Source organism: Diceros bicornis, chromosome 7 (genome assembly GCF_020826845.1).
Source record: "Diceros bicornis minor isolate mBicDic1 chromosome 7, mDicBic1.mat.cur, whole genome shotgun sequence".
Taxonomy (NCBI): Eukaryota; Metazoa; Chordata; class Mammalia; order Perissodactyla; family Rhinocerotidae; genus Diceros; species Diceros bicornis.
Window position 1 is genome coordinate 86,848,083 of NC_080746.1, and position 23,540 is coordinate 86,871,622.

General features: G+C 39.1%; 1 protein-coding gene across 6 annotated transcripts in view; it reads right to left on the bottom strand.

Annotated features, from left to right (window-relative positions):
- Window positions 1–23,540, bottom strand: part of IMMP1L (inner mitochondrial membrane peptidase subunit 1) — an 80,763-nt gene that overhangs the window by 4,721 nt on the left and 52,502 nt on the right. For 4 of the 6 annotated variants that reach the window (XM_058546193.1, XM_058546190.1, XM_058546189.1 and 1 more), the window contains 3 exons: window positions 21,054–21,187; window positions 19,013–19,101; window positions 14,992–15,118 (listed from right to left, as the gene is read on the bottom strand). In XM_058546193.1, the coding sequence (XP_058402176.1) occupies window positions 14,992–15,118; window positions 19,013–19,101; window positions 21,054–21,158 (321 nt within the window). In that variant the 5' untranslated portion in view covers window positions 21,159–21,187. Of the gene's footprint in view, window positions 1–3,708; window positions 3,752–8,069; window positions 8,122–14,991; window positions 15,119–19,012; window positions 19,102–21,053; window positions 21,188–23,540 lie in introns of all 6 variants that reach the window. The other 2 variants (XM_058546191.1, XM_058546192.1) reach the window with 2 other exon arrangements.

Below are 23,540 nucleotides of genomic sequence, written 5' to 3' on the forward strand. Positions count from 1 at the left end.
AATGTTTATCCACGAACCTGTTGATGGCTACTTGAGTTGTCTGCAGTTTTGGGCTGTTACAAATAAAGCACTATGAACATTCATGTATAAGTCTATTTCTTTTCAGTAAATACCTGGGAGTAGAATTTCTGGGTCATATGTGAATGCTTAACCTTAAACTTTCCCAAAGTGGCGATACCATTTACACTCCCAACAGCAACATGCGAGTGCTCCTGGTGCCCACAATCTTGGTATTTTCAGTTTTTCCAGTTTTTGCCATCCTAGGCGGCTACTGGTATCACACTGTGGTTCTCATTTGCATTTCTCTGATGAGCATTTTTCCTTGTGTCTGTTAGTGTATCTTTTGTGAAATGTCTATTAAAATATTTTGTCCATTTTAAAAATGGGTTGTTTTTCTTATTACTCATTTTCAGAGTCCTTCATATACCTTGAGTACAAGTCCTTTGACAAATATTTCCTCCCAGTCTGGGATCTTTTCTTTTGCAGTTTACAATCTACTGTAAAGACCAGACAATGTATTTTTGAAATTTCACTTGGTTCTTTTTTGTATTTACCATTTCTTTCTCATTATGTTCATCCTCTAAATCATTGAAAAATATTTAGAATTGGTATTTTAGAGCGCATGCCTGTGAATCCCATTCTCATTTCCGGATCTATGTAACTAATTTTTCCTCTGGTTATGGGTTACGTTTTCCTATTTCTTCACGTATCTAGTGGTTTGAGCTGGGCATTCCTTTGTCTCTCTTTAGAGAGTGTGGAAGCAGTTAGGTTAGCTGTGGACCAGCTCATTCCTTTCTAGCCTTGTCTTGAAGCTCGTTAGGTGGGGTCTATCTCACACTACACCTATGGGCTTCTTTAGCCATTGATATCCCGGGGTTTCTGCTGAATGCTCCAGGTAGTCATGAGATCTGTCCACTCGGCACGTCGCAGCTGCGTGTGAGCTCAGGAACTCTCGGCCCTCACTACTTCTCTGCTGGGTCTCTTCCCAGGCACAATTGAGCATTAGCCTAAGGGCCAAGAGAATACCCATGTGGATTTCTGGAGGCCCTTCTGTGGTTCTGTCCTCCCTGGTGGTTTGACCCATAAATTCCAACACTTAACTTCCCTCCACCCTAGTCTCTGTCTCCTCAACTCAGCAAGACCACCATGCTTTGAACTGTCCCTCCTGTACCTTCTGCCTTAGGCAGAAGCCGGGGCGAGTGTAGGGCTTGTCTTGGTTCCCTTCTGGGGGATCTGTCTTGAAACGCCTGCTGTGCCATGTCTGAAAACAGTTGTTTCACATACTTTGTCCAATTTTCTAGTTCTTTATGGCAGGAGGGCAAGTTCAGCACTAGTTACTCCATCATTGCCAAAAGCAGATGTGCAAATTATCTAATTTTTTGAAGACTATTATTTTTTGATCACCCTTCATAACTCTAGGAAGAGAAGAATCCTTTTGGTGAGAACTGCAAGTTTTGATGAAGGTCAAGTGTGCCTTGGGCACTCCCACCATCATCCCCTTCAGTGGCATCCCCTGTGGGTTTTCCTTTTACCCTTTCCCTATCAAAACCTCTAGAAAAGACCTGCCAAACTCAGCATACAGTTATGTACAAACAAGGAAGTTCGCCGTGGCATACTGCTTGTATCTCAGACTCAGCAACAGTATAAATACGCCTCAGTTGGCAGAGGTTAAATAAAATATAATTTATTTATGTAATAGTAGACAGCTGGCTAAAAAAAAGCTAATGGAAAGATTTACAGGAATATAGTCAGTGAAAAAAGTAAGTTGCAGGGCAATGTGTATAAATGCTTAAAAGACCCACACAACTTGGTTTTATTTGTGACCAGCATGTATTACTTAGATAACTTTAAATCAGACATATATATACGCACACACACATATATGTGTGTCGTAACACGCCTAGCCCTTCAGCGATACTTGCAGTTTTAAAAAGGGAACACTGTCCATCCGCATCACAATGCAGGTTAGGAAGAGCTTTGTTGAATTAACAATCGCTTTTTCTTTGGTAGTGTGGAAAGAGAGGGCCCTGATCTCCAGTCCACACAGCAGGCTCTGTTTTGTGGTATGGTACCAGTAAATGACTGGTAGCAGTACTGTCACCAGATCTCTGGATAACTAAAATATTAGTCTAGCTAAGAACTCATTTATTTAAACAAACAGAAAGCACAACACATTTTTGTTATGGCTCCAAAACTCAAAACCTAACCTTTCTGGTATGGAGTGAGGCAAGGAACAGAACAAAAATTTCCTTTCTATCTCGAAACACAGTTACTATCTGTTGAATTAACCTGTTGGTTATCACTAAATTGAAAATTCAGACCAGCTAAGAGAAAAAAATTCCATAGCAATATTATAATATTAACAGATAAAATGGTAGATTAAAAATACATTTAAAACGTATTTTTTAAAAAGCTGTTATAACTTTCCCATAAAGTAAAAAAGAACTCCAATAAACACAGTTATAATAAATGTCTTGCAAGTGGCCAAAAATGGAAATCCCTAATTCCATGTCTTTGCTCATTACTTCTTATAATCAAAACTTTTAATAGCTAGATTACTTTTCGTTTTTATACTTTGGTCAATCTGCCACGCCAACTTGAATGAATGCATGAGACTGAATAAGAATATATGAATATGTTTACAATGAATGCCACATAGACATTTTTACTTTTGTTCAAATCTGAGTTTTCCCAGGGTCCAGAGATAGCCAACTTTAGGGCTAATTATTAAAGCATTAAAAGAACTCTTAAATCATCCTTGTTTGTCCTTTCTGCGTCAGAGATTCCTCCCTGAGCCCTGACCAAACCTAATCTCGGGCTGGACAAAGAACGGGCCCCCAGTCCTCAGCTCTCCTTACACGTCCGTCTGTTAAGAGCCTCCTTTATGGCACAGGCAACAACGTAATTGCCTCAGGGCCTGTGGGTGTCCAGTTAACAAAAGGGGCTTTTGTGAACCAACCCACAGGTGTTACCTTTCTTGGTGCAAGTGAAATCTGACGAAAGAGTCCACAATATCAAGTAACACATTTACTATACTGTAATCAAACTCATTTATTTGATTAAGCAAAGAATATCTAATTAAGAAAAAGTTCTGACTGAAGAGTAAGATATTTGCATGCTTCCCCTTTCAAAAGTTTCAAAAAACAGAAAATCCTAATAACAGGCTGATTTTTAACAACTCCCTGTTGCTGTGTTTTATAATTTAGACCAGCGGGAGCAGGGTGTGCGCCAGCCCTGCTACAACTGCTCCTGCCCCTGCAGCACTTCCTCCAAGATGACGCCAGGGAGAGGAAACAGTGGTTATTAGAGAAACAGACCCAAATCACAGGGGCGAGGAGAGGGGCAAAGCTCTCAGTATCCTTCTTTGACAGGTTTACTTTTCCCTTTCCCTGAAAAGGAGGAGCACACACCTTTTACAGAAGCAATCAGATAAAGCCTTGTTTCTTTTTGGCAAAAGCAAATGGCAGCAATATATCAACAACACTGTAATCTTAAAAGTATCTCATTTTCCACATATATTTTAAAGATTTTGTTTTCTGTCTAATGGAATGATAAATGTGAAATATGAAATGCATAATTTCCCTGCCAGGAAGACAGTCCATATGATGACTATCCATTCACAACATGTCATCTTCATCCAACAATCAACGCCCGTACAACTGTCTTTATGTTGCTATATTCCAGGTAAGCAGGATCAAGTCACATTACCGTAGCGCCATGTGGCTGATGATGCTCTGCTTCATCCCAACTCCTATAACCAAACGTAGTAGTTAAGACGCTGTGCACACAAACTACGGCAGAGAACATTTGGAAAATGAACTAATTTATTAATTCTAAAGTTCTAAAGAACTTCATAAAAGCCAGTGTTTGACTCATGAACAGCAAAATTAGAAACACCTTCAGTAAATAATCGTGGGAGTTTACCCTGTAATACCAACAAAAGCAATAAAGACTACACATCAAAACGTGAAGCATTAAATCCCCCGAGAGGCAACCAAGTAGAAGAGCTCTTAAGAACACAAAGCTGAGAAAACATTATCAATCTTTAATTAAAAAAAAAAAAAATGGGAGTGTCTCAAGTGTCAGTTATGGGTATCTTTGAAAGCGAAACTCAAGGAACAGTTCCATTAGTATGCTATCTTCACTGACATTCTCCTGGCCTCAACTCCTTGCCCACACGGGTCTACCCAAGTGGCATACCTGGATCCTGACGGAGGTTCTCCCGTTATGATGACCAGGCCTGGACTGTTAACACACTGATTGTTTCAATGGGGACTATTTCTATGCAGTCCTGCTTTTTCTCTCCATTTAAATTCTGACTTACCATCCTATCCACATCATTCCTGGGGACTGTTATTGTCCTTCCCTACTTAAAAAGGGTGCCACCTTAGGTTCATGGCGAATTATCACCAAGGAGGAATTTACACAAAAGTTCCAGCAGGCTACTGGGGTGGGGTAATGATGGGGATGCTTCCTCCTAACAGGTTCTCCTTCATTATTGAGCATTAATTGTGAACAAGTACCATATTAATTATGCTAATTTAATGAAATTCAGTTTTTAAGACCAAATCATCCAAATGTAGTCAAGACTAACATTTTTATTCTTTTAACAGGCATCTTCATCAAGCAATGTTTATTAAATATCAAATGCTCAGGCTCTTCCTTATGAAGCATTCACTTCTTCAGAACCCTCTACCAACTAGTAAGAAGGCAGAGGAAGGGGAAGTGTTGAGAGTGAAGCCAGTAAACAGGCCCTTCCATCTAAGCCATCTACTACTGTCCAAATCCCACCTGACTTTCCTAGGACAACGGATTATTTTGCTCTCTGCCTTCTCTTCTGTTCTATCTGTAAAACAATGTTACCTGCTCTGTTTTTGGATTAGTATTTAAAAGAAGCATCTTATATTGTCATTTCAAGACTATCTCTGTATTTTTGTTGTATTATAGCCTGATGTACACACTTTGGTTCTCATATTCCAAAAGATGAGCCTAACTTAATGAAACACGGGGTATCCAGAGAGCAGAATATAGTGGTAAGTATGTAATAATGAGTTTTCCCATTCTCTCAGAAAAAGTCTAAATAGTTGGTAAATCAGATTCATACTGTACAAAAGATGTACTAATATGTTTCCATCAAAATTTCGATTCTTGGGACTTCAAATAATTTTTCCCAAAGTGAAAACTCACCCCTATCTGGATTTACTCCTATAGCTGAATCTCTGCAGCCCTAGGCATAACTGCTTCACACAGAGACTGGCTAGAAATATGATTTACACCTGAAATGGTATTAGAACTAGAAGATCAGGGGTAGGAAAGAGTCCATACTCCACAAAGGAAATGATCAAAATAAAACACGTACATCTTTTTGTCCTTGATGTTACTAATGCCTTAAAAAAAGCATTGTTACATGTTTTTCTTTGACAGACACTTCTACTTGTGTTTTATTCATCCAAACCAGAACTCTCATGTTCCACACCCTGGAAGTTATTTAGAATGAAATCTAGCTTTGTGAATACAAAATTGCAGATTAGGTAGGTGGATAACAGACTACTTGTTTTGTGATATAAGATACAAAGAAAATAGCTGATGATCTTTAAAAAGAATGATTGCTCTCTGGGGGCTGAGAGCATCAAAACATTATTTTGACTAACAGATCATGAAACACACTGTGGACATCAAGGAGGGAATAGTATACCATCCAGACGTCACTCTGGGAAAACCACTTGTTTTTTCCCACTTCCTATAATAATTTAATTGCCGTTACATTCATTTAAAGTAGTCTATTTAGGCTTCTTAGATAGGCTTCTACACTACTCCAAAACTGAATATATCTTTTCTCCATTTCCCAAATTAACATCTCACTCAGAATCCCCTATTTAATGCACCACCTACCCTATTGCTAATGCCAGAAACTTGGGTTAGTTTTGAGCCCTTCAATTCCATTTCTTCTGGCATCCAATCGTGTCTAGGTAGTTCCTTAGTCTTTCTCCAGACTCTGTACTGCCTTCCACGCTTAATGTTATCATCTCTATTATTCTTACTCACAGCCTACTAACTGGTCTGCCAGCCTCCGGTCTCCCCCACTCCAAACCATCCTCCATCAGTCTATGCTAATATCAGGGTGACCTTTCACACAGTCTGATAATATTACTCCCCTCCTTGAGACATACAAGGAACTGAGCAGCCCTGTTCATTTCCATCTCTTCTCAATACCCACCCCTGCCTGCTGTTAAGTTCCAGACAGAGCAGCATACTTCTGGCAGCTGTGCCCAAAGCACAACGCTGCTCTCTCCCTTCCAGGCCTCTGAATATGCTGCCTGCTCTGGCTAACTCCTACTTACCCTCTAGAACTTCAGCTCAAGTTCTGCTTCCCCAGCTGGGCTAAATACCCTCTTGTGTCTCATCACTGCATATAATGCTCTTACACCACACTGTAATTCCTTGTCTGCTCCTGCAGCTTGACTATAAGCTCCTAAAGCTGTCATGTCCAATATGGCAGCCACTAGTAACACATGTGGCTAAGTTAATTTTACAAATTATATAAAACTAAAAATTCAGTTCCTCAGACACACTAGCCACATTTCCTGTGCTCAATAGCCACATGTGCTTAGTGGCTACCATACTGGACAGTACAGATATAAAACATTCTGTCTTTGTAGAAGTTCTGGTGGATGGCGCTGTAGGCAGGGACTTGGTCTGCTCTAACATGGCGCTGGCCCTGACACAAGCACTTAATAAACGTTTGTGGGATGAATGAATGCACGAATAAATCAAAGTCAAAGGAGAGTTGTTAAGTTCATGTCTGGCAAACTCGGCCCACCCCTATAGCCTCCTGAAGGCCAGTAAGTCTTCTCTCCCACCCCACGCCCCTGCCCCCCAGGTCCAGTGGTTCCGGCTGCTCCAGAGGCACAGCCTCCTGAGGGAGGATGCCGGAATGCTGGGACTGGCTTGGGGTTAGGGACACTGCAGTCAGGGTCAGAAGTCCATATCGGTCCATGTCCCGAGACCTACTCTGACTTTCTTCACATAGGGAAGTCAGGTCACATTTCAGGTCTCTTCACACAACAGGTTTCTCTCACCCCTCCTGATTTAGAGATTGATACACACAGTGCACAGGAAGTAGATCAGAATCTTAAGCCGTGTCTTAGAATTCTAAATTACCCTGTAGTTTTAAGTACTTCGTCTCCTTTCCCTGTTGGCTCTACCTGGGTGTTCAGTGGGGACACAAGCACTAGCTGTGCCAGACTAAATGACCCCAAGTTTTCTTAAAGTGGCTATATCTAGGTTTGCAGTAACATGGCTTGTAATGCCAATATTTTCTGCTATTAGAACTATCTTCAACTGTTTTGTAACATGCACACCTGCTTTTATTTCTGTTCTTCCTCTTTTCTGTTCTTAGGTAGAGAATGGTCTGGTGGAGCCAGAACACCTTCAGGGACTAAGATTAAGTGGGTCACAGAAAGCGGCAGAATTTTAATTACCCAAAGTGGTAACATGAGAACTTCACTTAGTTGCTTATTTCAAAAGACAGGTGAACATACTCCGCCTAGTCAACAGCAGCTTCCTCACAGACCCCTGTATCCAACGAGGAAGCCACAAGACACTGGAAAATACTCTCTTCACTACAGCAGAGGTGGGGTCGGCCGCAGATGCTCACACTGCACAGCAGCGTTACAATTCCAGTCTTCATCATTTCTCCCAATCACCAAGGCAAGCTTAAAGTATAGAGCTCTCATATAACTCATATAAGATAAAATACATTTATACAAAATAAAATGCTGTAAACTACATATTATTGTTAAACTAAGATCAAATTACTCTGAAAATGTTCAGAGAACATTCAGAAAATACTTAAGCTGTGGGGACCTCAAAGATGATTCTTCAGCATTAACATCTGAAGAAAAACACCTCAGAATTGTAAACAATAAGTCAAATTTATCTTCAGAATTGTGTTATAGGATGAAACAGTCGCGTCATCTCTGCAGCGAGCTTCACTTGAGCAAGTGAGTAAACACACATCCCCCACATCAGCGCAATCAGGGCGGGAGCAGCGTGCCGTGATCAATTACCTGGGAGCGTTGCTGAGAAATGGATTGCAGCACAGGTTTTTATCACCACAGTCTGCAAAAAGCAAGGCCCCTGTTTAGCCGTGTGATGTAGTAAGTGACATTATTAGGCAGTTCTTCTATTTAAATGACATAAGGATCTAGTGGATCAGCAGCTTATAATAAACAAGCCCTCTCTCTCACTCAGAAGTACCTCTTCTGTTATAATACAGGTGGTAACAGAAGACCATATGGCTGTGACCTTTAGCTAAAGTAAATGACGTTTAAACAAACAGAAAAACAGCATTAGGATATTCAAGGATGTGAACTACAACCTAAATAAACAGGACACATTCAGGGGCTCTTAGTGGTCACTATAGAAAGTGACCATTTTCTGATGCTGTGCAATTACCAAGATTGTTTTTCAGTCTGTCAATCAATTTAAACATTTTCCCACATACTGTAAACAGCTTTATTACTGGCACACTGTCCCATTTCCAAGTCCTCCTTTTGGAACATTATGCCACCAGTGCGTCCTGAGGACACTTCATCAGTTCTTTCTGAAATGTAAAACTGTCTCTATTTCCTACATTTCTGCCAGTAAAAATAATGATGTTATTAACATACCCTGTAATTCAAAAAGAAAAATGTAAGAAGTGCTACATTCCTTACTCACCCAGCACCACTCCACTGTGGTGCAGACCATCATGCGGTGAGCAACATTTCACCTTCTGTCTGTGACACCACAATCTGTGGTATCAAGAACCAAAAAGCTGGAAACAGCCTGATATTTTGATAGGCTGATGATAAAAGTAAAAACATAATTTTTCTCATAAGTACAGATATGTTTCCTGTAACAACAGCAAAAGATTGCTATGCTCTAACTACAGGAATATACTGAAATCTCCATAATCTTATTTCTATTAATATGTCCATCTTCAATACAGAGTGGCTGCTATGGTTGAGAAACTGAAATTCAATAAAGTTTTAATTATTTCAAAGATGTTAAAAATGATTCTTCATTTTGTAATGAACAACCACTGGAAAGCAGAGGTTTACCAACTACAGGTAACAACTTTACCCATCACTGATCTGCCAACCCATTAGAGGATCAAAAGAACAAAATACCTGTCTAGTAGTTAAATATGTCAAAAAGGCACACGCCTTTCTACGGAAATGCAGGAAACTCGCATTACCACACACCTAATTAGTAGGCAGTGCATGGTGCCAGGGCAACTTAGCCTTCATCGTAACAAAACCCCCACAGCATTTCTGGGTACCAAAACTTCCCTTAAAATGAGAGCAAGGTAGGTCCAGGGTGCCTCAATTCCACCATTCCTTTAGAAGATTTAGACTAGACCTAGTTCAGAGTACTCCAAACTGACAGGTCAATTCAGAGCCAGGTGAATTTTTAGTCTGCTCAATAAAAGGGTTGAAAAATATCATTCAGGGCTGGTCCTGTGTCCTAGTGGTTAAGTTAGGTGCGCTCTGCTTCGGTGGCCCGGGTTCAGTTTCTGAGCGTGGACCTACACTGCTCATCAGTGGCCACACTGTGGTGGGGGCCCACATACAATACAGAGGGAGACTGGCACAGATGTTAGTTCAGGATGAATCTTCCTCAGCAAAAAAAAAATCATTCAGTCCAAACAGAAGTCAGTTGGGGAAAGAAACATTTAATCAGCACTCTGCTCTGCTGTACAAAGTAACAGGGACACTCCAATATTTTCCACAGCTTTCACCTGCAATTATGGAAGGTGGTCAGGCAGCCCCACCATGGAAGTAGCTTAGCTTGCAAGCTTTCTATGAAGACCAGAATGACCACAGATTGACCAGTTCAGCAGTAGCACAGGGTGTGGTGGGTTACAGTAACACCCATCTTACTGAAAAACAGTAACATCACGCATTTACTGGGGAGCAAGTTTGCAGAAGAAACTAGTAGAAGAAACTGAGTAGAAGTAGAATCGACACCAGAAGAAAATACGTCAGGCACCAATCATACAGGCACTGGTCCACCCTTCAAGTATTAAGCACCTATTAGATGCCGAGTCACAGTCTAGGTGCTGGGGAATCAGCCATGGTCACAACAAACCCCTGCCATCAACACCTTCTATTCCAGAGCAAGGGTCAGCAAACTTGCTCTGCAGAGGGCCAGAGCGTAAGCAGCCTAAGCTCTGCAGGCCACGCAGTCTCTGCTACTACTCAGCTCTGCTGTCTGCGTAACAGCAGCCACAGATAAATGTAAACAAATGAGTGTGCCTGTGTCCCAATAAAACTTTAATGACAAGAACAGGCAGCAGCAAGAGTGACCACGTAGGGTCTTGTAGGTCATCGTAAGGCCTGTGGCTTTTAACACCCATAGTGAGACAGGGAGCCAGTGGGGTCTTTAAGCAGAAGAGTAACATTATTACTCACAAAGGCATCATTATTAAAAAAAGATCATTTCAGCTCCAAGGTGGAGAATAGTCAGTGGAGGTAAAAGGACAGGAAAGAGCAGTTCAGAAGTTCCTGCAAGAAAACAAGAGGGGTGGCTCTGGTTTGCACCGGGATAGCAGCAGTGATGGTGACAAGTGGTCTAATGCTGATTATATTTAGAAGATAGTCATCATGATGTGCTAACGGACTGGATGTGGGTGAAAGAGGAAGAGAGTCAAGGATGATTCCCAGGTTTATGACCTAAGAAGGCAGAAGAGTGGAGTTGCCTGTTTGTGATGGGGAAGTGTGCAGGAGGAGCCAGTTTGGGAAGGAAAATCAAGAGTTTAGTTTTGGACATATTAAGTTCAAAGTGACCATTATATACTAAAGTGGAGATATTAGGCAGCCTATTAGATATACGATTCTGAAGTTCAGGGAAGAGGTTGTGGTTGATAAAAATTTGGGAGTTGAGGGGGCCGACCCAGTGGTGTAGCCGTTAAGTTCGCACGCTCCACTTCAGCGGCCCAGGGTTCACGGGTTCGGATCCCGAATGTGGACCCACACACCACTTATCAAGCCATGCTGTGGCAGCATCCCATATAAAGTAGAGGAAGATGGGCATGGATGCTAGCCCAGGGCCAATCTTCCTCGGCAAAAAAAAAAAAAAAAGAGGATGATTAGCAAGAGATGTTAGCTCACAGGTAATCTTCCTCAGTGAAAAAAAAAAAAAAATGGCAAGCTGAGTTAGTATTTAAAACCCTGAGACAGGATGAGGTCATGTAAAGTGTGTGCTTATATAAACAAGAGAAGTTTAAAATATGAACCCTCAGTTATTCCAATGTTTGGAAGAACCTACAAAGGAAACTCAGAAGAAGCAGAGAGAGAAAAAAAAAAACCTAGGCAGAGTGGTGTCCCAAAAACTAAGGAAAACCAGACTTCGAGAACAACTATTTCAAATAGTAACAATAGGTCAAGTACGCTGAGGACAGAAAGGTGAACGCTGGACTGATAGCAGAGAAGTCGTCGGGGACCCCTGACAAGCACTGTTTCAGTGAGGTGGTGGGGACCACAGCCTAACCAGAATGAGTTCAAGAGAGAAGACAAAGTCTTGAGTGGAGTCGGTGTGCACAGCTCTTTCCCACAGGAGGCTGTGGTGTCCAAGGAGCCTGTGTAGATGGGAGGTGTCTGAGCGCGTCTGCTGGCTGATAGGAATTTACTGTACTTCAGAATGCCTAACAGCACCACAGCCACACTAGGGATTGAATTCACAGCCCTGGGCCACGCGACGTTATCCTCAAAAAGATCACCAAGCGTTTTCTTGTCTCTTCATCAGCTTCACAACAAAAGTTTGCTGTCCTCCCGAGCCCTGGCCCTATACTCCCTGGGGACAGAGACCACACTAACGTAGCGAGGCTTTTTGCATTTTGCCTGCTGTGCAAATCAACGGGAGAATGCCAGTCCATCTTATGTATTTCCTATTTCCTGAAAGCTTCCACTTCCAATTAAATTATCTTTTGGCAAATCAGTGGCTTCTAGGGGCAAACTGAGGAATTCCTACAGTACAGACAGGCAAGTTATCCAGATGTTTGAGCTGAGAACAACTGTTTCTTTTGAGAGTCACAAACTAAGCTCATATCCTGGTGGGCAACACTCAGCCCATAATTCAAGGGAAGAACTACTGGCCTCAACACCATTGAAATAAGCAAAACCCACTGCAGCAGCACCTGGACAGGGCCTGCTTAGCTCCCAAACGCTTAATGTAAAAAGTAAATCACGCTGCATAAGTGCTGCTTGCCACGTGGACTTTCAGAACTCCGGAATGAATAAAATGGTTCCACGTCACTTAACCAAAGATCTGTTTACGTTCTTTTTTGCCAACTTGTGAACAATGCAATTTCTTTCATATGCTAAACTCTATATTCTAGGTTCCAAGTGACAATTTCTGTGTTTTGCCTTCTGAAGTACCTACTTAGGAGAAGAAACGTTTTTTGACTAAAATTCAAAACACATTTAATATTTATCATCTTTACTATGCAGCTCAATCAAGATCGGAATAGCAATGTCTTTATCTTATAAACAACAATGATTTTTCTAAGAGGATGCTCAGGTAAGGGGAAGAAACCTATTTCATGAAACACAGCCCCAGTGTGCTTCAGAGAGAGCCGAAAAAGGGAACACTCTAGAGGTTGGACCTGCAAACAGTTTGAGTATCTTCTCAGAGTGCTCCAAACTTGGATGAATTTTTGTTATAAATCACCTTGATTAATGGAACACATTTCCTAAAGTGGTTCTGTAATAGCTACACAATTCTTGTGGCTTGAATAACCCAGCCTAGAAAAACTTGGGGGGTTGGAGGGTGGAGAACCCTTCAGAAATCACTGGCTTCTCTTTCAGAACCAACATTGCCTCTGATCGAAAAGGTTCCCTTTCTTTTTAAAAATAATGAAGACACATTTTAAGGGAAGTACAATTTGACGACACGGGAGTAGAAATAAGAATTAGATAGCAAAGGACATTTGGGGAGGAAACGTAGTGGCACGGTCAGGAGCACAGCTCCTGGATGCAACCAGGCTTACTTGTATTTGCATCCCAACTGTTCCTCTCACCAACTCTGCGAAATGGGGCCATTTATGTAACCCTCTGTGGCTCAGTTCTCCCATCTGTCAAATACGATGACTGCTGAACTCACTGCGCTGCTGTTGTGATGATTAAATAAATTAACCCTTGTAAAGAGTTTCAACAGCGTCTGGTATAGAGTAAATGCATCATAAGTGCTGGTCAAAATTATTACAATTGTTTGTACACTTAAAAACATGCAAACCAAAGAAAATGGAATATCCCTGGGACAAAATGGCAGTTCCTCTAATTTATCCATTCACTTAACATAAAAACTCAATCTGTGTTCTCCTTAAACAGAATTCTCTGGTCATTTTCTCTTGATTACTTAGCAGAGATTTTATCTAAACCCTCTGTCCTGACATTCCTCCTCTAATAACTCTTCAAAAGAAAACGACACAGGTGTGGGATGTGAGTACACAGAGAGGGATGCTGTCGGTTATCTGTTCTGTTGTTCTGTCTACTACAAAACTATTTCTGTTCTCAAGTATATGCTTGTTGCCAAAGGAACTCAGAAGTGACTAGAATGCCTCATGAAACGATGAGTCATGTGAAACTGAAACCATTATGTCAGAATCTGACATTTTTGAAGAATAATAGGATACAGTGTCCATAATAAAGGCCACAGAAAAATCGGTTACCTGATATCACACTATCATCTTCAACAGTATTATCACCAACCACTAACAATTACTAGCATGTTTAGCACTGTAGTAATAAACATTTAAACATTTGCACAGCTGAACTACAGTCTATTATGGATAGTAAATAAATAATAGATTATTTAATAGTCTATCGATCAAACTTACTTATAGGGCAAAGAGAGGCTATTATAGTTCAAAATAAATTTACAATGATGAAGACAATTTAACTCAATTATATGCTTACACGGGATGACGACAGAGGTAAAGTGAGTTAATAGATGTAACAGCTCTATTAATAATTTGATAGTGACAGAAAATTTAAAGAAAACTAGAAACTTGTTATAGTTATTAAGGTAAGAAGAGCATATGCTGAGTGCACAAAAGGCCAGCCTCCCCCGCCATGGCTGTGTCATAGCAGCCCTGTGACTGCTGAAAGGAGCGGGCACGTGCCATCGGCTCCTCCCTCTGCCACCACCACTCCTGCTCTGCTCTTCTACTTAGAGAGGCAAGCTGACCAGACCAAAGCTACATACCATTTCTACTCTAAAAATTTAAGTAGGATTGTTAAAAATTAACCACAGACCCTATTTAATTTTATCCAATTTTCCAGTAAGAAGTCAGTGGGAAAACTTTCTAAGCCAGGATCCCAGACTGCATTTAAGCCTCCTTTGTCTCCTCCTTGTATTCATCACCTTGACACTTCTGAAGAGTACTGGTCAGTTACGTTGCAGAATGACCTCGACCAGGGCTGGTCGGACGTTTTCTCATGCTTAGACTGAAATTATACCCCCTTTTGCAAGAATAACACAGAAGTGCTGTGCCCTCTCCTGCTTCAATTCAGGGGCGACATTACACTGATATATCTTATTACTGGTGACGTTAACCCCTATCACTCAGTTAAGGTGGTGTCTGCCAGGTTTCTCCTCTATGAACTTACTATTTTTCCCTTTGTAATAAATATCTTGGGAGAGATACTTTGACATTATGCAAATATACTATTTTTCCTCAAAGTTTTGCTCAATAATTTTGGCATCCATTGGTGAATCCTGCCTGCAACAATGATTACTGAGAAGTTTATATAGAGTTTTAAAAGGAACTAAAAATGTATAAAATATAATGGCCAAGTTGTTCTTGATGAAAACATACTTAAATTCTACTGAATGCAGCATTTTAACTTATATTCAAAGTATGAATAAAAGTCACTTTCCTTGTGTGTTCAGTTACTGCTAATCAACCATGACACCAATGAGTAACATAACTGAAGTGCTACTTACATAATTATGGCTTTTAAAGAAATCTGACGGACTACTGGTGAGGATTTTGTCTCCTTCCAAACCAATTACTCTTTTACAAATATTTGATTTTGGATCACTTGGGCTTTTTGCAATCACAATGTCACCTCTGAAGGGAAAAAAGTCAAAGAAATGTCAGTGTTATTTGTTGAGCATGAACACATCATGGCATAGCTATAATTCTTCTATAAAGCAACTTCATAGAGCAACTCCCATACATCTAACCACTTTGAGAACCTTTGTGATGGACCTTTATGGGTCAGAACCCAACAATGAGAGTGATGGAAAAGCTGTCACAAGATTCTCAGATTTCTGATAATTCCACAAGAATTAGCTTTTTGTACTGTATCCACTATTGTGTTACTTTTGCATCCAAACTTTTAGAACCAAAACTACGGAAAAACAATTCTATGTAAATACCACAAAATTAACTAAGTAAATTTTACTGCCCAGTCAGTAGTAATGATTGACTATAAAGCACATAAAAAGATAGAAACATCATCTATGTTTTCCCAGAGCTCAAGGAATTAAGGAATTATAGCATATAAATTATATAACCTAGATAATTTACAGTACAGCACACAAAGACTTATAGTTGAAGAAAAGTATCAGAAGACACAACCAAATAAAATGGTCGCCCAAACATATTTTACAAAAGATAGATAAAATGGCATATCCAACATATAAAACCAATATGGGTACGATTACATATGGAAGGCACGATTCATGGAAGAAGTAACAATCTACATGTAATGGAAGAATAACGAAGATCTTTAAAAGTGGAAAGGAAGAAGGGGACAAAAATATTGGACTGATGCCCCAACCAAACAGAACACAATGCTCATTCTGCATAAAATGAGCACTCAGTGAATTCTGTTGACTGACACATATTTAAAAGGATTTAATATATTTACTTATTATCTGTATCTAGTTCCATAAATAATTTGATGTTACTTATAATAAAAGATGCATATAACAAAATAATACAAAAGCCATAAAAATAAAAGGAAGATGATGGTTAACTCAGAAACCTAGTTATTGCTATATATATAAGTATTAAAATGAATTCTCAACTTTTTGGTAGGCAGGTCAAAAAAGAAATTATGACTGATTACATGGCAATCATTAACAAAATAAAGTTTAGTTTGGGAGATATGACAAAATTTTTCTTAACTAAATCAAAGAGATATACAACAAGGATTCTTATGTAAGAGAATAAAAGACACCATCTTCATGAGAAATCTTACAGAAAATACAGAAAAAGTATTCAGAATGGTCATTTCTTGAGGCTATTCTTGATAAGAGTTGAAAGCCATTAAAACATTAAATTCTATAATCTGGAGGCGATATAAGGCTGCCCTTTTTTGAAAATGGGATAAACTATTCTCTTTCCAACCAATTAGAATCAGTCAGTGGAACTGTTCAGATGAACAAATTTGCAAAGATTGTAACATACCAACAAAGTTGATTTTGGGTAGTTTTTTGACCCAACAATCAAGATGACCCTTAAAAAAACAAAGTGCACTTGAATGGCAATATAAAAATAATTTAGTCAAGGTGTTTTTACAGAAAGCAATATATATATATTTTTTTTTTTGTGAGGAACATTGGCCCTGAGCTAACATCTGTGCCCATCTTCCTCTATTTTGTATGTGCGATGCCTCCACAGCATGGCTTGATAAGTGGTGCACACGTCCACGTCCAGGATCCAAAATTGCGAACCCCAGGGCCGCGAAGCTAAGCGCGCGAACTTAACCACTACGCCACTGTGCCGGCCCTACAGAAAGCAATAATAATGTAGACTATACTTCTGGTAGTCTAACCAGATATATGCATAGAGCTTAGATCAAAATATATATCCCTTGGACTCTCAACTCCTTCAAATAGGGTTTAAAAAGGAACTTAATAGAACTAACACTTAAATTTTCCTTTCTCATTTATAGTCATAAACATCCTTTTTACCCTACTAGATGGTAAACTTCTGAAAAGGGTCAGTTCGTCTTCATGTTCTCTATAATGTACAATCACGTATAAGCAGCAAGAGGAGACTGTGAGTGTCTCGAGCATGAGTGTTCTGTGCATTTGACTGTACAAGGGATCCACACGCTTTAGACAGCAGATACACAGACTTTCACTTTCCAACTATGTGGAGGGCTATTCTAGCTTTAGAAACAGGCAGCTGGCAAGAGGAATCTCAGAATTCTGTACTGCAGATAAGAGAAAATGAATACTCAGGACAGTAGTATTTCCCAAGTAGAAGTTACCAACTGACTACGCTGGTTGTAAAAGTTACTTTGGTATGTCTCATACAAACACCAGATTTAGAGCTGGCCTGCAACCTAATGGGCTCCCTGAATGAACAGAATACAAAACGAATCCTTCAAAAAATCTTAACTTACTGAATGTAGTTATTTGTTAGTACTCATCTGAATGCAAAGAGTATCTATCAAAAAAAAAAAAAAAGAGAGAGAGACAATACTGAGCTATTCATTCAAAAACTACTTAGCCAACAAGTTCAGCTCCTGGTTAAGGATGCTCAAGGACTCTAGAATAAAGTCATGTCATTAGCATGGAAAACAGAAGCCTGTCTTCATGCTACAGAGGGGCTAGCTCTCCAGTTAATCCAAAGACTATATTAACTTATTCTGATATAAATTACAAAGAAAAGGAAGCTAGAACACAGCCTGTTGGGTAAATTGTATTTTATAACCCCATATCTATCAATTAGGTGTCTTAAAGTTGTTATGGGTAAAAGATCTGAAGAATTATTATCCAGGGACCATGCTAGACCACACAGCATGACCAAGAAAGAGTTTCCATCTAAAGAATCTAAGATGGTAAAAGATCAGCAAATGCAAAGAACAGTTTTACCCTATTCTTGATGATTTTTCAGTAATGTGCAACAGAATATAGAAAAGGTCAATAATGAAACTACTTATGCCATAAGCTAAATACCAGCTCAAGTGAGTCAAATTTGTAGTTTATGGAGTTGAAAGCTGGTTTATTTTTTCAGAATTATGAAAACTAATGGACCTAAGATTTTAGGGAATCAGACAGGTGCTCTTTAGAAAATACAATAAATTATTAATACTTGACATTCATTCAGAAGGAATAATACAGAGTTAAGTAGAATGAACAGCATCACAAGGATTGGAAACACTGCTTAGAAAAGGATTTTAAAAGGTTGAGTGGCAAACAATATTTGCCAAGGAGTTCTTCAACTTAATATAATTAATCAGGAGAATCAGAATAGATAAGATTTCTGGCTCCCAGCTATACAGACAGCCACAGTCTAAAAATCATCGAGTGCAGGGCCGGCCTGGTGGTGTAGTGGTTGAGTTCATGCATTCTGCTTTGGCAGCCCAGGGTTCGCGGTTCGGATCCTGGGCAAGGACCTACTCACCGCTCATCAGGCCATGCTGAGGCAGCATCCCATATAGAGCAACTAGAAGGACCTACAACTAGGATATACAACTATGTACTGGGGCTTTTGGGAGAAAAAAGAAAAAGAGGAAGCCTGGCAACAGATGTTAGCTCAGGGCCAATCTTCCTCAAAAAAAAAAAAAAATTGAGTGCTCATCATAGGCTATAGAGAAGAAGAGAGTCATTAATCGAAATACAGGATTACTGAAAATACTAAAAAAACAAACCACTGATTTGGATAAGTAAATGTAGTTCCTAAGTCCCTAGTTCTTAACTCAAAACATTCTAGGATCCCTCTCCCCCCAAAAAGGAAAGTAGGCTTAAATGTACATTATAAAGGGACTGCTATCTATTTTGGATAATGACGCAAGAGACGCAATGACCCAAGAGACTGTATGTGTTTAGAGAAACTATTAAAATTTCTCAAACTGAGAGAAAATATTCGAGTCAAAATTTTATCTAGATGGTCATTAATTTGGTTATTTACAACAGAGCTTTTAAAGATAAAGTTAAACTGCAGAAAAGACACAATGTGTGTGTGTTTTCACCATAAACTTATATATCTATGACAGAAATTTACCTTTGGATACCAAAAAAATGTCGACTAAGATTTTCTGCAAAGACAATATCTGAATTCTGAATTGTAGGCTCCATTGATGGTCCAGAACACTGAAAAGAGAGGTAATTTTGTAATTTGAGTTCAAAACTTTTTTTAATTTAACATAAATCATCTGAGCAGGCTCAAAAGAAAGAAAATCAAGCAAATGTTCTTCAAGCTTGGAAGATGATTCATAATAAGCTGGCAGCTCCCAGATAAGTTCAAGTCTACAGAGTGCCCACACAGTCTGGAAACACAGGCAAATACATTAAAAATGGTTTATTGATATTACATTATAATACACAAATAAAATAACATTATCTATGCTTCCAAATTTTGGCTGTCCTGTAGAATGTCAGCCCTATGAGGGCAGGGGCCTGGTCTCTCGTGTTCCCAGCTGTATAACCCCGGTCAAGAACAGCGCTTCGCATAAAGTTCATACTCGATAAATATGTGTTGAATGAATAAATGAATGATTTATTTATTTTCCTGCTATTGTCAAACTTCATGCAGTGCCCATGATGGTAATTTATTAAGTGGCATCATACTATTCCCAATGAGTTGATACCTTTCCTTCTCTTCCAAGAGAATAGCTTACTCATTTGATGGGGCTGCAACTTATATTTTCTACTGAAAAATACTGGCATGATGAGATGCACTTTAAAGATTTTCATATTAGTATGTCTTAAAACAATAGTATTCATCTATACCTCAAAATTGTTATAAACAATCACTGCCACTTAAAAAAATCTAAATACGGCAGTCTCCACTTACTCCACTTATGGGTAAATAAAACTTTCTACTCAAACTTCCTACTCAGGCAGCAACAAAGAACACAAGGCAAGTTTATGTGCGCTACCTCTGTAGCCCAGTAGAAGTACCGATGCAACTTTAAAACATCAAAGTGGGGAGTTTCAGTTAAATATATTTATTTGCATCACTCCAGCTCAACCTGAGGTTGTACGACTGTGAATCTGTTGGGGTAAACCGGATAAAAACAGCAACAGCAACAACAAACCCACTGACTAGCCATTCAATCAACTTATTCTTTCATTTACATGACAAAAGGTTACTACGATCACAGCTGATAGATTCGTGATGCGATATGAAGAAAAAGCACTGGTGTGGGGCAGCCTTGCCATACTGACATAAGGCAGAATAATCATTTGTTTTAACAACAGTTAAACACGGTGGTTAAGAATAGGAGTTTTGAGGGCCGGCCCCATGGCTTAGTGGTTAAGTGCGCACGCCGCTGCTGGCGGCCTGGGTTCTGATCCCGGGCACGCACCAACGCACCGCTTCTCCGGCCATGCTGAGGCCGCGTCCCACATACAGCAACTAGAAGGATGTGCAACTATGACATACAACTATCTACTGGGGCTTTGGGGGAAAAAAAGGGAGGAGGATTGGCAACAGATGTTAGCTCAGAGCTGGTCTTCCTCAGCAAAAAGAGGAGGATTAGCATGGATGTTAGCTCAGGGCTGATCTTCCTCACAATAAAACTTCCTCACAATAAAAAAAAAGAATAGGACTTTTGAAAACCAGAGAAATCTGTGTTGAAATTCCAAGTCGGCTACTTACTAACTGTGAGACCTGGAGCAAGTTACTGAAGCATTCTGAGCCTGTTTTCTCTTATGTATAACGGATTTCTAGTAAGTCTCTCACAGAGCAGAAAAGATTAAATGAGTTAATAAACGTAAAACATCGAACAAATCCTGGAACACAGTAAGTAGCATTCAATAAATGGTGAAAACTATTACTATTAGACTATTAACAGGGCCTTTTGCACCCCTGTCAGTAACAGAATACAGAACCATATTTAAAGCAATGGTTTTTATATTTTATATTAGTGCCAATTCAAACATACTCTCTTACATCCCAAAATTTAGAAAGATTTTGTTTTAACATTCATACTTCATTCATTAAATTAATAACTTCAATTATAATAAAGGAAAAAACACATTTTCCCTCAATTAAAAAAAGTGTATATTTAAAATGATTATTCTTGAATGTAAAAGCTTACCATGACAACACCACCAACGTATTCAAAAGCACAGTGAGCTATACAGCCATACTGAATAGCATAGCCAACAAGTCGAAAGGTTTTTCCCAGAACACCACGAAGCATAGTTCTACGTAGGCTCTGCCACCATTGGCCTGATGGTAAATTTCAAAAAGTTTCATGATCAGTACTATTTAAAAACACTTAAGAAATAGCTCTATTGTAAAATACTTTTCAATCACCCAGAATGTACTAAAAGCCTGATACAGTTTGGTGCAAAAAACCAAGAGCTTATTTTCATTTCTGCTAAAGATATTTTAAATGGTAAATTAGAGCCACTTAATATTTTGATCTACTGAACAAAGATTATATTCAAATATCACTGGGTTATACATGAATTAATAACTAGCAGACTTTGAACTTGTTTGTCTCCTTTCATTACTTGGTTATTTCTTGGTATTAAGGCAGATACCTCAGAAAAGATCCTAACTCTTTCAGGGTACTAATAACAGTTTTCCATATTGTCGCTTACTGTACTACATCAGTTCTTGTCATGTTATCATATGATATAAAGGAAAAAGCACTAGAATAGGTGTATAGAAATTCAAGTTTTAAACTGGCTCTTTTATTAACTTGTGTGAACTTCAAGGAATTATCTAACCTCTCTGGGTCTTAATAAAATGGAAATAATATCTCACAGAACGGTTCTGAGGATCAAATTCAATAACATGTCCAAGTGCTTTGTAAATTATAAAGTTATATTCATCTGTCAACTATACACTATTGATACAATAATGAACACCTCAATACTATGGAACAGCATAAAGAACCATATACAGAATTTTTAAAAGCTATATAAATTTGAGCTATTAATAATATTCATCTAAAATATCCCTAGTATCTGTCTCTTCCTATTTACCTGTTACAACTATGTTTCAAGCATTTCTCAACTAATGGCCTAAGGGTTAGGCCTAGGCTACTATGCACTGTTCTGAGATTAAATTTACTAAAATATATCAGTAATAATAACAACAACAATAATATAAGTACCATTTGCTCAATTCTTGCTGTTAGTCTTTACAAATTAACCTCTGTAAGGTAACATTACATTATAGATAAGAAAAAGGCACCTAAGAGCAGTAAACTGATGTGCTGAACAGCCCAGAGCTGGGAACTGATGGAGTCAGGACAAGCATCAGGTCACACCGACTCCCTTCTTACTCCCCTGCTCCCAGAACCTCACAGCTCTCTATGAGACCCCACACAGAGTACTTCCCTTCACGTTCTTCAGCTTCCAGCCTGACCTTCCCTGATGCTCCTACATGAGCAGACTACCCACCATACTGCTTTGTCCTGCAGGTACACTTTGCCCAATGAACACTCATTTATGCCAATAACCATGCCTGGAATATTCTTCATGATATCTATCATCTATCGAATTTGTCACTCTTCTCCAAAAGCTCTCAATAGGCAAGCTCTTCCTTCTCCTCTGAGTTCCTATGGTCCTTAATGTTCATTTTTTTATGGTTAAGAACACTGTTTCTAAAGTCATTCTGTCGGAGTTTGTATCCTAGTTCCATATTTTAGCTGTGTGACCTTTAGGAGGTTATTCTGTAAGTCTCAGTGTCTTCATCTGTAAAATGAGCTTAATATCAGAACCTATCAGACAGTTAGTGAAGATTACACGTGTTAAGACATGAAGTCTGCATAGCAGAGTATTTCAATAAATGTTAGTTACTCTATCATTCACTTGGCAATCAGCATACACCTTATAACCTCATAACATTAGTTGTATTTTCAAGTGTCTAAGTTTCTGGCTAACTTATCTTTAAATAAAATAATAGAATTTTAGAGCCCAAAGCACAGGACTGCATCTTTTATTAGTGTTTTACTACTAATTAGCATCTGTTCACCTTTAGGCATCTACACGTCTTCTCCCCTAACAAGTCTTCCCTGATACCATCCCAGGAAATGTTACTTAGGCTTTGTGTCACTCACCCGCCTTAAAGCACACACTGATTCTAGTACTTACCACACTACATTGTTTACATCTTTCCCCTTATTACATACTTTATTTGTTTCTATGTCTGTGGGCAGTGACTGTGATTATTCATCTTTGAATCCTCAGGGCCTACCAAAGAAGTCAGTAAATAGAAGGCTTGTCTGACTGAATTAATGAATGAATACTGAACCCAAATCTCCTATACCTTCCACACCTTCAGTATGATAGAATAGTTATAATGTTTGAAGTGATGATCAGAACCATTGAGATTTTTGGTTAATGAAGAGACATGGTAATGTCATACTCACTGAAGAAAGTAATTATAACATATTAAAAAGTGTTCTCATTAAATCTTTCAGGTAATATGAAAATCAACTCCCCCCATCAGCAGGAATCTGGCTTACATTTATAACTGATGCACTTTAAAAACTAGTGATTTTTAGACTTCAATAAATTAATAATAAGTGCTATTTAGAAATAAAAACTTCATAACTGAAGCTCTATTA